The 17,002-nt window shown below is 36.7% G+C and overlaps 1 protein-coding gene across 11 annotated transcripts in view; it reads right to left on the bottom strand.

The window, feature by feature from the left end:
* Window positions 1–6,261: 6,261 nt before the first annotated feature.
* LOC113231666 (poly(rC)-binding protein 3) overlaps window positions 6,262–17,002 on the bottom strand; it is a 321,596-nt gene continuing 310,855 nt past the window's right edge. For 5 of the 11 annotated variants that reach the window (XM_026466106.1, XM_026466107.1, XM_026466110.1 and 2 more), the window contains 5 exons: window positions 16,229–16,333; window positions 14,066–14,159; window positions 13,116–13,252; window positions 12,703–12,857; window positions 8,871–12,241 (listed from right to left, as the gene is read on the bottom strand). In XM_026466106.1, the coding sequence (XP_026321891.1) occupies window positions 11,932–12,241; window positions 12,703–12,857; window positions 13,116–13,252; window positions 14,066–14,159; window positions 16,229–16,333 (801 nt within the window). In that variant the 3' untranslated portion in view covers window positions 8,871–11,931. Of the gene's footprint in view, window positions 8,733–8,869; window positions 12,242–12,702; window positions 12,858–13,115; window positions 13,253–14,065; window positions 14,160–16,228; window positions 16,334–17,002 lie in introns of those variants that run through there. The other 6 variants (XR_003310575.1, XM_026466116.1, XM_026466115.1 and 3 more) reach the window with 6 other exon arrangements.

The raw sequence follows: 17,002 nt of genomic DNA, 5'->3' as shown, positions 1-17,002 counted from the left end.
AGTCTGATCGCAGAAACGGTAAAAGTTGGAATAAAAATTAGAGGTATGGGATGTTAAGTAAGAGAGTATCAGAGGAGCGAAGGGGACGGCAGAGCGTAGAAGAGTGGAAAGTAAAGCGATCTTTGACATAAGAAGGCGTAAAGGGACAGAATAGAATTGGATAAAGAAGGGAAAGTATATGAAGATCTCTACGGTGGTGGATGGGTAGCCATTTAAGTTGTGCATGAAATTGGGAGACATGGTCAAATTTTCGAAGTCCGAAGATCAACCTTACACACATATTTTGGAGCTGTTCCAATTTATTGAGAGGATGACTGACAAATCCGGGTAGCAAACATCTGTGTAGTCCAGTATCGGATGGAGAATGCTCTGGGTCAAAGTAATATTAGTTTTAGTGGGCAAAAAGTTTTTGAGCCTTCTTAGGGAAAAATGCACACCAAACACCCTCCTGCTAACTTCAGCAACATGCGGCTTCCAAGTCAGACATTTATCAAAAATTACTCCCAAATTCCTAACTGTGTCCAAAAAACGAATTCGGACACCATCAAAAACCACATGGGGTTAGGAGTCTAGGTCTATACGGAAGTGAACCAAGTGCTACCTATAATAATGGATTGTGTTTTGGACGGGTTAACTTTTAGGCCAAAGGAATTTCACTCCATTGACGTATGGACTCAAGATTCACATTGGAAGCATAAATAACACTTTTGTTTTGAAGAGACGACTTGGAGTAAATTTGGAAGTCATCAGCATAGATGATAGGAAGAAGTCAGAGTGTGTAATAGAATTAATAAACAAAGAAAATAAGAGGGGAGACAGGACGCCACCCCGCGAAACTCCGGCAGAGATATCGCACCAAGTAGAGAAAGAATTCTCATTACGTACACACTGTCGTCGTCCACAGTGGTAGCTTCTTCGCCTACTTCTTCACTTTCTATGCCAGCTACAGCTTGCTTTGGACAGATACACCACTCTTCAAACCGAAACACAGTAATGCGAGCATTTCCTACTGCTTGGCGGCAGAAATATGTAAAGTATCACCGAGGGTGCGAGGGGATAGCTCGATTTAATCCCGCCTTTCGTGAGTTTGGGTGTAATTTGTAGTTGTCTGTGTGTGTGTCCATGGCACCCGCGACACAGTCTTTACCAAGTGCAGGACTAAACTGAGTGTGTGCGTTATTATGTTGAGTGTGTGTGTGCTTCCCCTTTCAATCATCACCGGAAAACTAGACGTACCTAGGCTGGGGTTTACCTATATTGCGGATACTTAAAAGATTCGCACGAAACGTGTCCCTTCCACATGGCTAACGGCTATGGAGTGGAATTCCATTTGCTGACTTGTTCCCTGAATATTATAATTTGGACCTTTTCAAAGCGAGAGTGAATAGGCATTACTTAGGCGTGCTTGCTCTATCATAGCCTTAGGCTCAATTTACACAGCCGCGGAACGGAATGGAAGCGCCAATACTTCGTTACGAGAGAGTGGTCGAGAATTCTCACGACTGCGCATTGAGGCTGTAAAAAATATTTTTACTTGTTTAGATCTTTTATATGTCAAGGATGATGGATTCCGCATATATGTACCGCAGAGAAGAAAAGGAAGAACATAAAAATATTGAAACAAAAACTTTTTTCCCATATGAAACATTTTGCAAAGATATTATATCTCTATACCTTTTCCTCGGATTCGCCTGACGCCGCCGGCGCCGCCGAGACTGTAGCCGCAGGAATTACCGGGAACGTGCGAGAATTCTCCGGACAACGCGCGACTGTTTTTTTGCTCGTATCTAATTTGCACGTTACGCAATTGACATAAGTTTATTATGCCACGTACGTACTAAATAAGTGGTAATCTACTAACTGTACTACGTAAATTGAGTCTCGAGAAGATTATTACGAGGTGGTTCCATTCGTAATTTCGAATAGGTAATTACACCTTTTAAGGTTCAATTTATATTGCGGAGGAACGGAATGGAAGTGAATTTTTGTAACTATATTATACATTGCATAATGAACTTTATGGTCAATTGTGCAACGTACTACAAAAAATAGCTTCCATTCCGTTCCGCCGCAATATATATTGAGCCCAAGGTTTCGGCAAGGAGCAGGTAAATATATAATAACTACAACGAAATAAAAGTCTGATATTATTTACACACTTTATTGATTTAACATAATGAAAAACAAACATTTATTTTATTGTATTAAAATTAACCTCAATGACAGTATACTGTAACCATAAGTACAACATTTATATTTATTTATAATAACATTAATCAAGTCAATTCACAAAAAGATTAGATATGTTGACGAATTACAATGATATTTAAAAGATATGACGATTGAACGAACATCTATAACTTGAAATTAACTAATATACGTTTATTACACAAACGAATTGTTCAATAAAATCACATCTACTTACGTTTAAAATTCAATAATATTGAAATGTTTAATTTAGGGTTCAACCACACTTGTCAGCACACATTCGCTTTCGCTGATGACACCGTTTATACCCATTCGCAGAGCATCGTAAAGTAGGCGTGCTTATTAGAGCGATGGGATCGATCAGGTGGTTCCGATTCGTACCGCTATAGGAGCCCTCTGTCCTAAAGCATGCTGACTATAATGCATACAAACGTGCGGTCTAGTGATGTCCAACCCCGAAGTGACCAATTTAGCATGTAAGAAATACAAGTCCTTTCTTCGTATCGGAAGGTGATATTATCAGTCTTTATCATTAGCATTAATCGCTCCGTGACAAGAATACCAGCCCATAAACACTAGGTGCTTGATGATGAAATTAATTTGTAGGTACTGAGAAAGATTCAGCCCGTAGCTTTAGAGTAAAAATCGATCGATAAAGCTCCAAGATATCAGCAAGCGCAAAAATTGTATGGAAATTTACGTGACCTCGATTCAGAGCTCTTCGATATTTTAACCGAATCGTCCGAAGGGCGCTTTCCGAGCTATTTAGAACATTCCGAGTTTAACGTTCGATTCGGATACGATATCGTTATCCAACAGCGTTTACGGAGTTAGGTGAAATAGATTAAAAGAAAAATGAAAGTTTGAAGACTTTAAAGGCCTAAAATATAGGAATGCATTAGTCTTGTATTAATATAAATTAATAAAATTGAACAAAATGCAGGCTTCATTTCAAATAATAAGAGATTTCCATATTAATGCTTGCTTTGTAAACAAACAGACGTCCGGTAACTTTCATTCGATAACTGTGTTTTGAAAAACGTTTATAGCCTTTGCCGGTCGAGAAGTTCGAGTAATCGTACGGGTGTGACGTCATTTCGGTTCGGTTTCGAATACGACAGTTTGACATTCGATTCGGGTGTTGTGAATAAAGAGAAAAGAAATCGGTCGATAGCTGAGTTATCATAAGGTTCTGAATCGATCCCTGTTCCCACAACTCAGCACACACTTCCGATTCAACATAGGACTTGATTTTAACATACTTTCTGTATATTGTTGTATTTGCAAATGAATTTGCTACCAGAACAGTATAAACAGCATTTTGTAAAAACGTCGAAAGATTCGAATAAAAAAATTAAATGCTTTACGAAATTGCAGCAGTGAAACAGATTTTGTCGCATTTATTAATTCTTAATTCAGTCAATAACTACTATCAACTTTAACGCTAATCAATGAGTATGAACTGATGAAGGCATCCGTTGTTTGTAGCAAGGTCAACGCGCCGTGTATCAAGTTGAATTATTAGGTGCCTTGTTGTTAAACCAATCAATGCATAGTGGACAACGAGACAATACACGCGCGAGACCTGCTTAACACAGCCCTTAATCAGAGCCTAGTGTCTTTTGGTGCAATTGTTATGAAAATGTACCAAAGTCAAGAGTATTGCGAAGTCGATTTTGGTAATTTTGATGCTTCTCTAAAACTTAATTAATTTGACAGGTATTACCTACGTTAATACCACTCATTCTCTGGGGTGGTAAGTTTATGGTCTTTTATACAAAAAAAAAAAATATTACACGAATTTATCCAAACGTTATCATTTCTACTACAAGTAATAACGTGCGTGAAATGATCAATCCTAGTTCATTTGCGCGTAATATAAAAAATAGGTTTGAGCTCATAACATCATGTACATTTTAAATATTTCAAGTGAAAAGGGTTTTCTCAAAAATGATTTATTGGGCTCAAATGTTTTATATTATATCAATATTTATTTGCGCACATTAAGATTGATCATAGTACATTAATCTTTAAATCGAAAAAATATTTGTTTGAATATATTCTTGCTATTTTTTTTAAACCACCTTACTTTTTATGAAATTGTTTTGGTCGGTTTACACGGGTAGTTAGCAATGTATTTCAGTGCAAGCTAGACAATCGATGCATCATCTTTAAAGTTGTCAGACACCAAACAGTTCTTTAGCGCACATGTTCACGTTTAATTGAAAAGTGAAAAAGTACCATTTAACAATAGAATTTTCTAAGTTATAATGATAATAATTTATGATGGTGTATTATTTGACCTTTTAGGCTGACAATGGTGTCAATTCTCGCAAATGCTAATTAAAGTTATTCAGTGTATCGGTTTCAGTCGAAGTGAAGGTCAAATTTGGCATGCATCTATCCGTTTGCCTGCACACACATTTCGTTATATTAAGAAATAATATAGAAGTTGCCAGGTCAACTAAAACTAAATATTCCATATTTCTTAATATTAAAAAAAATTAGTGTTCGCATGAATTGACTCTAATGAGAAATGATGTCAAATGATTAAAATTAGAGAAGTAACATAAAAAACATGCGAATCGACCTCACATTTTATGTGAAGGGGCCTCATTACAGGTCTGGTCCAAACGGGATGATTAGTTTGGATAGCTATGAATAGAGAAAAGATGTGATAAGACTAGAGTTTGTCAAGAGTGTTTCGGATATTGTTGGATAATTTTCTCAGTATTATACATTTATAATAAATAAATAATCAAATTTAGCTTTTTGGCAAATAAAGATATCATCACTCTATATGAAAGAATTTCAATGAGCTTTCGTAATATGCACCATGAGAACCATACAATGAGATTTATACAACAAATGATTAGGTATACATTGTGTTAGATGTATTGTATATTATTTAATATGACCTTTATTTCAATGGTTTAACTTGTGATTTCTAAATGGTTTAAAATACACATGTAGTATATTTCCAATACATCGATTTGAACTATAATATTGTTAAGATTGTGTAAGTTATAATTTAGTGAAAATGAATAACATTTACCCTGGTTAATAGCTAAGGTTAAAATGAACCTTTAATATATTTAAATACGTGTGATTGTACCTAATGAAGAGGGGATTGAAGCATATAATAATTATTATTGTATATAATATGGTTAACAAATTACACAACCCTTTATTACCCAATCGTCTCAAACCTGTATGTGGGTTCAGGTTCATAATGAACGTAGCAAAATATCAATTTTATTAAAGCAGTTGCATATTTAGTATATATATACATATTCCATATTCAAAAAGTATAATTTTAAATATCCGTTCAAATTGTTTGTGTATCTTAGGCGTTAAATTATCCTATAGCCAATAAAATCCATTAATGTAGAGGGTTTTTTAAATGGTGCAATAAGAATTTTAAATTCAGGTGCTAACATGAAAATTCTAAAAAAAATTTACTATTACATTTAGTTATTCAATACACATTCGCTAAAATTGAATTTAATTACACTATTATACAGCGCTTTCAGACCCTGTCAATAAAGGCTAATATAATTAATAACGCGCTCAAAATAACTCCAATATTAAATTAAGCATATTCATTTTGAACAGGCACCAAAACTGTTAAACAAAAATACACAACACTTTATATAAAATCAATTTGGAAATGCCGAAATTTGCTCGTAATCAGAATTTATGAGCACAGTCACTAAACAAAATAAAATATTTATTTAAGAATGAACAACATAGGTATATAAAAATATTTCAAAGTTGAAAATGTTTTTGCCGGTGACAAGATATGTAACTTATAAGCTATAAAACAAACTAAAATACGTGTAGAAGCTTACCCTAAAATATTCAGAATATTGAGCAAATCAAAATAACAGTAACAATAGTGACCTGTAATAACTACATTCAAACGAGTATTTCCGAGATTACAATTTCCTGTTATTATTAACTAAATACGCGTACAATGTAAATGATCTTTAATATAATTTATACGTAATATTTAAAATTGCATTGTAGTAATTAATATGCACTGACAACACCAAGAAACTAATTCTTCACGACAAAGTATTTGCATTACAATATCTTTGATGTCACTGTTTTATTTATTTATAAAATATATACGTGTTATCTCGATCACGAGTTGTGAACGATGTCACGTCGTCTACCTCAGCAAGGTACCTCGATCTAAAAGCGTACCCTATACCTACTAGGTACCTGCATCACTTCTCCAACAAACATTTACTTAGCAATCCGTCGCAGCATAATGCACAAAAGTGCACCCCATATGTCAATCACAGCTAAGAAATCTCTTCTCTTTAGTTACTTACTCTTTCTATAGTTAATCTATCTATAGATTATTACTATGTATACCTGTGTGGTACATAATGTACAAAGCTCTATACATTGTCTTAATTGCCATCCATAGACTATAAATAATTGATTTTATCAAAATTTATTACTAACTTTCCTTCAAGCAAGACCACACAAAAATAGTTAAAAATTTTGATAAAAGTATGCTAACAAACGAAAATAAATTATCTTTGTTATTTTCCGTAAACATACCGATTGAGAAAATTTTGACTAGCACATTTTAAAATTTAATTACGTACATACATATCTCGAAAACAAAAACAAGTTGACTAGCACTAACGAATAATATCAACGTAATCGAAACAATAATTTCGCCGATAATAGGCTTGGAATGCGTCGGCATTCAAACCTTTTAAATATTAATTTTAGACACAACTTTGGCACAATTATTAATTACTCTATTACTGAGATACGAAGGGGAAGACATAGAAGGGAGATTATGTTTGGGGATATGTTTTGAGACTATCTGTAAATTTAATTGCATATCTTATTATCTAGGGTGCAAAATTAATAAATAGTGGATTAAATTTAAATTACATTTGTTGACACGTTGTCGAGAGTGTGTCGTGAGCTGGAACGATTCGGGCGCAGTCGCGCTCATGTGCTCACCCAGACATATCCGAGTTATAACACTTTACGTTACCGTTTTTCAAAATATACTGCATAATACCATCGTAAGTGTGTATATCTCTACGAAGACTCATTTTGGCACAATTTTGTCTTTTGTGGCACTAGTTGTTTCTAAGCAAGTACTTTCGGGAAAGCATTTAGTACACTGGTCCTAACTTATCTTAATCTACATTATATCTAAATTTTTTTTATATTTTTTGGAAATATGTAGAATACCACAGAGCTAATTATATTTTCAATCTAAGACTAAATACAATGAGCAGTCCGGAGAGGGCGATAACGTAATCCAAATAAACTGTTCACATTACATTACTAAACATTAACTACTCTCAAAATAATTTTGCATAAATCCACAACATCATTAACGTTAAACAAGCTTTAACAATCTTTGGCTTTGATCCCTAGACCAATATTATTTGACTTAAATTTTCAGTAGCCGATGTTACACATTGTGTATAATGATAGAGATCTTAATATTCAATGTAAAATAAATTAGAAGACTATCACATATAGCAACACTATTTTATATTCTAACGTCTTTTGTGATCATAGACGATACGTTTAAATGGTACGTCATATAGTGAATGTTCATTTCGTCTCCGTTTAAATGTTAGTTTCTTAAAGGATTTGATCCCATCGGTTTCGTATCGCGCCGCGCCCGGCGGCCGGCCGGCCGGGCACCCGGGCAGCGCAACTGTTACTGTAACACCTTATTTCCAGGTCATTACGATTATTTTATATACAAATATTGTCTTTAACCCTCTCACTCTGTTCGCTAGACTAAATTCTACGCTACGTCAGCGGGTCCGAAGTCGATAGTAACGCATCTACACCTACTGTACGCCGACACTCGATTTACTTTATTTTGAACATTTTCTTGTGGTCAGTAATGTTGATAATGAAAACAAATCCAATAGATAATTGAAATACTCGACCGCTTAAATCCATAGTAAATTCGATCAGCTTAGCTAACTCCTGTTGTTATAGTTTGCAATCCGGGAGCGGTGAACTGTCACGAATTCACAAGACAGAAACCGTTCCGCCTTCTGCGGCAATCACTGCTCACGGATCTATCAAAAATTTTTAAATGTCAGTCATTTTAAGTTTTACTATTACGACTTTTCAACTTTCATCCGATTTCACCAGATTTCGACCGAAAATCCCGCCCCGATTAATTAAATATAGTGGAGAATAAATATAAGAATATCTAAAATACTTATAAACTCGTAACAAATGTAAACATACGTTCACTAAATCTAGAGAATTTGCCAATTGCTTCCCCTTTTCCCGTTTAGAGATTGTTTGGTCTCGTCATTCCTTTGTAGAAGTAGATCGGAGCCAGAGCCCTGTATTGCGGGTACACGAAGTAGGTGCAGTCGGTGTTGGACGTGTACGCAACGCGAGAGGTCTGGCCGCAGAGCCCCATTCAATGGATCGGCGCCTTCACAATGTGGTTTGGCGCGATGTAGTGGTACCCTGGCAGTGGCAGCCCTGCGGTCTCCATTGTGATCCTGCAAAAGTGACAAGTGTTTTACACTCTAACACTGAATAAACTATTACATTCTAGTTATGTTTCAAAGACAACTCGACAATTTAAGGGGAAACAATATAAAATCTCAAATATCTAAAATATGGTATATAATAAATGATCGTTATACATATATTGTTGGAATGTGGAATTGGAGCGTTCACAGGATTTAACAAGGTCAGCAAGCTCAAATAGTTAGCGAGTAAATACTCCCAGAGACGAAGAGGGATGTAAATTAAAACGTAAAGGAAGCTTCTTACCGGGAATTGGATGATCCAGTGAGCTGTGGGATGAAGGTACTCGGTAGCCGAGGTCAGCGTGTCGGATATCACGGGAATGTTTTAGTGCCTGGGTAGGCAGGATATGGCGGGTTCTTGAGGAACTTTTCGGACACATATATGTACATTACACATTACCTGTGCTACGGTTTCAATTACAATTTAAAAAATCAGCAAACAGTATTAATGAAAAACGAAGTAATAGTTTTACATTTTTATTAAGTATGTACTTAAAACAATACACTTTTACTTAACGATTCTAGCGAGTAATATAATTCCTGAAACGATACGAAAATGTCTGTTACCTTAAAATTAACATGATTTTCATTACAAATAAATCTATATTGGCAGCGAAATATTTGCGTTCCCTGTGGGACTATGCGTAAATCTAGAAAACTCGAATTGGACCTCGATCATTTATTTTCGCACTAAGTGTGTAGACAGTGTAAAGGCAAAATTCAGTGGACACTACGCGCTGTCTATCCCTTGCTACTTCTATGTAACAACAAAAATTTTGCCTTTACATCGTCATTTGATATACAAATATACATACTTCTACATTGAAATTGCAAATAGATAAAATTCACGGGAGTAATTTTAGTACAGGGTACCAAACCGATCGATGTAGGCTTTATCAGAATATGATACGTAAAATGGAGAAATTAGCTATTTACATGGTTTTAGCCTCGTATGGCGTAAATAATAAATGATTCGCATTATTTTTGTGACATTTAAGTACCGTCGAAAATATTGTTAGACAAAATTTTGAATTGCTTTGTAAATTAGCACCGATTAAGGTGGAGATAATGTATAGGTAGAAGTATGAATGTTTTAATATTTTAATTTTTTTCTTTATAGGTGGTCACCGCAGTTTTAAAAGTTCTATTTGAAAAATTTTCACAACTGCAATCATCGAACAAGAATATCTTGAAGTAAGTGGAGCTGTAATTATACATAAAACTCGTGCTTTGCATACGCATAATGCCGACCGCACTCGATGGCTTTCGACCCTACCGCATTAGTTTAGTATACTACTAAAATTACTACCGAAGTAATAATAATAATTATAAATATAGTACTCGAGAGCTACGCTATTTTCCAGCTCATAGAAATCACAAGATCTTGTTTACCTTAAATTAATAAAGTCAAGGAATCAATTATCAAAATGGTGACACACGATGGTCTAGAGGATCTACGGTGAAAATTCCGCAAGTGATAGTGTGGTTTTGATTTGAACAGATCGTTTAGAGAAAACGTTGTCGATGAGGAGGCAAAAGCAGAGCTGTATACTTTTACAGCAAGGTCAACGAGAGAGCAGAGTCATGATATCAGCCCTGCTCCGTTCATGCACGATTGGCTTCTCATGAGTATTTATGCTATATTTCTTTTATTGAACATCATGATGATTTTCATTATATTTTTTGTGCAAGTACTCCAATAGTTTAGTGCTTTTAATGATACAAATATCGAACAAATAAAAGAAAAATCCTTCGATCCGTCTAGAATTGAACCAGAAAGTACGCCAGTAGTATAGCCCTGGTGTGGCAAACAGCCGCTGGTTCAAATCCAATCGGATCGAAGGAATATTTCTTTGTGTTTGTTAGACCTTTGTATCAATAAAAACACCATATTAGTGTATTAATTCTTTTAGAAAAGTTTTCGTATAAATTCATACGCCAAATACCGAGATGTGCGAGTTTGGGCCTTATGTTATAAGCGTAAGCATTATATTCACATTTGAAGTCAAATTACCACGATAAAAAGCTTTTAGGGTAGAATTCGATGATATTAAAAAGAACATGACAACATCTATCTGGAGAAACAGAATGTAGTCTTCCCCATTACTAAGATAAAGGCATAGAAAGCGTTCTACTACATACAAACATGTATTTTTTCTAAAAAACAAATGCTCAAATCAATACCCTTTATAATAAACCGAATGACGTAATTTTTCGCATATAAAATTTATTTACAGAGTCATCATCAAACAATACTTCGTAAAATTCTATTATTGCTATTTTATACTTCATTCTCCTTAAAATTTGTGATCTATTCGAAACTACTGCACCTATTTTCTATTTCATATATGTATTCAAGTCTTGAAGTACAGCTTGATGTTTTATAGACTCCCTGTATTTATTCTCAATAGACTTTATTCATATTCAAACGCGAAGCACTCTGTATATTCTACAGCATTTAAGCTTCTACGTAATCTCTACTATTGTCACAATCCCTAGATATTAATCGTATTAAATTGAAATCTTGTTCTGTAAAAAAATGTGAATAGATAACTCAATGGCCTCGTGTTGACAGTGACTGTTACAACTGCACTTTAGTCAGTAACGGTTCTTCACTTCTGATTTTCATTAAAATTTCAAATTGATATTGTTCAAGAAAATTATTAAATTTTGATATAGATACAAACAGAAACAATGACAAAAAAAGTAAAAAAAAAATCTTAAGTTTTCAACAAGTGAATAAATTAAGAGAGGATACACCACAAATCCATTCATAAATTATTTCGAATACATTAAAATAGTAAACTAAAAATATTAAAAATAGTTACTTTCGTAACATTTAAAACGTAATCCTAGGCCTGCAGGGTTGAAATTTGTTTGTCCTTCATAAAATGATGATGTCCATATCCCTTACATGATTGTAGTAGTAACAAAACTAATGTGCAAAACAGTGATTTATTTTTAAGATAGTCACAAGTAAAAGATGATTTCTGCTTATCCGAAAGTTAGTCTTAAAAGCTACATTTTGGATATTTTCGACTTTTAAACATCCAAAAAAACGTCGTGTCAACCCTAACGAGACCGACCGAGTCGGTGAGCGGTCGATCGATTCTTTGGATAATTTCAGTCGCAAACGGGTCCGGATCGCCGGCGGAGGCGAGCCAGTCTAGTAGGGGTTGTATTTGTTCCGCTCCTTGGAGGTCTTGGCGGGCGCGTCGTCGTCTTGGCGGCGCTGCGCGAAGGCCTTGTGGCTGCGGTGCACGCCCGTGGTCTGCACGGGCGGCGACGGCGCGCTGCCACTCAGCAGGTCGGTGAGGCCGCCCAGGGCCGACAGCGAGCTGAGGGCCCCGAGGGCGCCGGACTTGGTCAGGAGTTGCGCGAGGGGGATGGCGGAGGCCAGGGGACTCGTGGACGACCCTCCTCCGGACGAGCCCCCGGAGGAGCTACCCTCCAGGTTCGCCTTCTGTAGCTCCACACTGCGGGAGCGGGACAGGAATGTTGTAAAGGGTCAGGCGACAGCTTGGACCGACTCGACGCGACTGACGCGGTTTCGACGCATTTCTAATTTTTGTCTGACGTTGACCTAAGAATTTCTCGTGCACATGGATATGATTATGACGCAAGTGCCAAGGTGGTGGCTTAAAAGGAAAGGAAATTTTTTCGGATATTGTCTTAAAGGAAAAAAGGACATTTAATGTATGATGGTAAGGTGTCATTCTCAGGTCAATCATCATCATCTTATCAACGAGCAAGATCTAAACGACGTCGAGGGAGCCCAATAAAGGTAAGACAAATCAGAGGAAGATCACGGGATGTTCAATTAACTGATTATTAAACGGAGTGGGCGAGATCGTGAACGGGCAACATATGTCATACGGACTTCGGATGGAAGATTTCGGGGAGAGGTATGAGATCCCTTAAATATATAATGACTTACCTCATGTTGATGAGGTACTGCGCAAGCGCGACAGAGTCCGGGTTGCCGGATATGGTGATGGTTCGGTCGGTGCTGCCGCCTTCGCGCTCCTCACAATTCGATATCCGGATCATTGCGCCAGAGATCTGGCGGATTTCAGCGATCTTGGTGCCACCCTACAGTTAAATGCGTGATTAATTTTAAGAAATGTGATGTGTGCAATTCGGGTAATGTTTCAGCCCGTAGGAGGCAATGAGGTGTCTCGGCGACGATTTGGTTACGTTTCAAATTGAAGAAGCTGAAATACCGCGCTAATGAAAACGGCCATGTGCGCAGCTCAAAGTTTTAACCGATTTATTACGTTTTCACTTACCTTGCTGTAATAGTGATTTTGAAATGGCACGCAAGATTTTGATAAGAAATAAAACACAAACCTTGCCAATGATGCATCCAATAAGCTCATTGGGCACGGTCATTTCGTGCGACTGCTGGTTGGTGGCGGGTTGGTTACGCGATTGGTTGGAGGTGCGCAGTTGGGAGCCAGCCAGCGCTGCCAGGGCTGGGAGAGCGACTTGTACCGTTAATGGGCACACGGTCAGATAAAAAGGAAACAAAAAAAAAACAAATCAAAATAACATTCACTGGTATCATAAGTTAAAAATTAGTTTTTATTATCAATTAAGACAGCACTAATACCTATATGTTTATGGAGTATTAAAAAACTTAATTTTATATATTTGGTGTAATTACAGATACGAGACGACAGAATAGAGACAATTAATAAATAATAATATTTCAGCACGCAAAATGAGCTTATATTAAGTAAACTATCGGATAATTCACGTATTTATGTCGAATTTTTACTCGACTTGTTTCGAACCAATCTGTGGTCGCTAATCATGAGATTTCGCGGCGGTGACTCGATGGAAACTGCGAGTTTCCGTAGTGTGTTGGACAAAAATTCGATTTAAATATATGACTTATCCGTTAGGTTACTTAATATCAGTGTCTGACAGTCGTTTTCTATTTAAAAAATGGATTTCTATATGGGTGTGCAAGACAGAAGCCACCCCGCACGAGATACCATTCCTTTCCTGTACATCTGGAGCACCTTGGGCAACAATCGACGAATACCTTACGCCCATTGGCAAATCCTTTCACCACGATACTATACTCTATAATGCATGCCGCATTATAGAGTATAGGATAAGAAAGGATACCGTAAGAAGGATGAGCTCTATAAATAACTTTGGCAATGAAACTTTAAGTATGATAGCCTAATATTATCCATGTTAATCTATTTTCAATTTCGGAAAAGGGAGCTAACAATAAGTCATAGGGTCTTCAATTTACTTGCGAGACGTATATGTCAATGTAACGATACCTGCTGGGTTAAGTCCTCCGGTGTTCGTTGGTGCGAGTCCACCTAGGCCCAAAGCTGCCAAGCCAGCGAGTGGCGATTTTGCAAGTCCTCCCATCTAAACAATTAAATACTGATTAGTTTCTTGAAGCTTTGATCACTTTATGTAATCGTTAGAGCCGCATTTGTTTTTTTTTTGTGCACAAGAATGTAAAATCAATGTAAGGTTACTTTGAGATCTCTCGGGTTTAGTAAAAGGCGTTGCGGAATCGGCACCAATAATAGATCTAATATTTGGAAGCACATAAAATAAGAATTTATATGTAAATACAGTAACAACACAATTTAAAACATTTTTAGCTCCAGCTGCTTGTTTTCATCTTCACTGACATAGCCGGGATGGGATCGCTGGATAGGGTTACCTGGGTAGAAATTAGATTTAGAAATATTTTTATTAATAATTCTGAGAAAATTTGCAATTCATTGTATAGCGTGTTTAATTCAGATACTAAATAGTGTTCAATTGTGAATTAAATAATGTTGAGGCGATATGAAGTATTTGATTTTTGTATCTGAATCTAACATGCAAGGGAAGGGCCTACTGGGAAAAGTAGGCGTCTGGACATGGAGTTTGAAAATTTTCTCAGCCCGAATTCGTAACAGAACAAACCACTTTGTGAGTTCCCGAGTGGTGCTGCCCAAGTACAAAAACGCACTTTCGAATTTTCAGTAATAGAGAAAAAATTTTGACTCTGTAGCAAAAGTACTCTTATCATGTTAAGCCATGCTCTTCCGTGGTTAATCTCGACATTAATCGCGCAGAACACAAATAAAATTGTTGGAGAGGCGAGGTAAAGGCAAAATAAGGAGAGGTGCAATAAGGGGATTGTCAAAATCATTTATTGCAACACTGTGCGTGCGCAACTGCCGCAATAAGAAAACAATTCTATCTTGGCAATTCCAGAAAACAAACAGATAAAGCTTTGTATGCAAAAGTGTGTCTATGTCTCTACGTGTATCTCCAAAAATTGGAGATTTTTTTACAATAAAAATTACTACATTAATCGAAGGTCTAATGTTACGCCAACCATGATTTCATACTAAGGTTGCATAAAAAGTAGCTATGTTTTGGGGTTCACGTGCATAGGAAAATATATTCAAAAGTTTCAAGCCAGGGAGTAAAAGATATAGCGAAATAAATGCAAATTAATTCGTATTTATACAACACCGGGGTATCTATGTCTACGTAGATATTCGTACAATGTTAATTCATAACCGCTAAGGGGGATCGACACCATACATCCAAACCACGTTCTAGGAATTCTGGGGCAGCACCAATCACATAATGTCACTCTTATTCCACGCGACCTCATAGATATTACTTGAGATCCGCACTCCAAGACGAACGTTTACTTTGTACACCAATGCTAAGGCGACGTTTCAGAAATGTAGACGACAACAACTAAAATGCGAAGACGAGTAATCTAAAATACAAGGTACAATTCATCAACCACAACATCGGTAGCATATGGTAGCATAGGCGCAACCGACCAAATGATCAATATTTGCGGACCTGATTCAATGCTCTCCAGATTCGGAGCAGACTTCGAAATTATCAAGATATTTGTTTTCTTTGTTAGTTGTCATGATAATTAATTACCCATGCAGCTTCATAGTTCTGTCTCTTTATTTTCTAAAAATGACAAACAATGAGAAAACAAAATAAACACGAAGAAAAATCTAGGGGAAAACGATTTGGTTTGTGACTTTTTTGAGATCGACACGTTTGGATACGTCTCTGATACACACACACACATGACACGATATTGTTAGCGGTAGCATTTTGTTGCTCTTATAAATTTTATAAATAACAAGGTACATTTATTAAGATAATCTTCGTCATAGTTATTAATGATAATTATCACTTCAACGAGCAACCGGCAGGATGACGTATCCGACATACCTGATGCTTGTTCCCATTGCGCCTCAAGGAAAACAAATCTGACAATATATTAAACTCGTCGCCAATCAAGACATCAGCCAATTTGCCGAAGCATTTATTTATATCCAGGTATTAGAAGAAGAGGTCCAGAATATTCGGAATCTACAGGGACGTATCGAGAAGAGTGCCAGAGGGTCTATGAGGTCGGCGGGTAGAGTGACAGGCTTTAGCGGTGGCCGACTCACAAGGTGGTGTTCGTGGAGCGGCGGCGGCAACAGGTGATGCGGCGGCAGCGCGCCCACCAGCGGAGGCTTCACGTCCAGCAGGGGGAACACTGGCGTGCACACCGCCTGCCAATGGCCGCATCTTAGCCACTACTCGCACAATCGCGTACCGGCCATTCACACGACATATTGCGGGGACCCGTGGTCCATTTTGGGACATTTTTATCACCCCAGTTTTCAAAATAATCAATCTAGTCTCTGCATACAAGCGACAATCTTAAGTCGGATAAGTATTTTGAATATTTTATTGTTACTGCACTTAATTCTATAGAGTTGAAACGGATAGTGATTTGGCTGGATACCGGATATTCGGTGAGCACCTATGCCTATACGATAGTCGGACATCCTGTAGGCGGAAAATTGGCCCACTGTCGCAAACACGTTGCGACCAGTTTACAGCGCACATCGACGCAACGTGATTGATCGATTAATGATTGCACTTTCACATTGACGATTTGATTTATTGTAGTCACTTGGTTTTTGTTAAAACGATAAATTTATTCGATAATACAAACATAAAAATAAAAATAAAAAATATTTTGCTTTGCTTGCCTATGTATATTAAAATTTCTAGTTGTTATTTTATAAGTATAAGCCTAGCTCTGATACGCCCGTTATTTTTTTGTTACTTAATTTGTTGTTTGTGATCTAACTAATCTAAAACTTCGATACTAGTTTTTGCAGAAAAAAATATGTCTGAATCTACACATATACACATTTCATTATTGTGGGTCA

This window comes from Hyposmocoma kahamanoa, unplaced genomic scaffold, assembly GCF_003589595.1.
Source record: "Hyposmocoma kahamanoa isolate Upper Pololo Valley unplaced genomic scaffold, ASM358959v1 66, whole genome shotgun sequence".
NCBI lineage: Eukaryota > Metazoa > Arthropoda > Insecta > Lepidoptera > Cosmopterigidae > Hyposmocoma > Hyposmocoma kahamanoa.
Note: the sequence above shows the minus strand (reverse complement) of the source record. Positions and strands in the feature narration are given on the sequence as shown.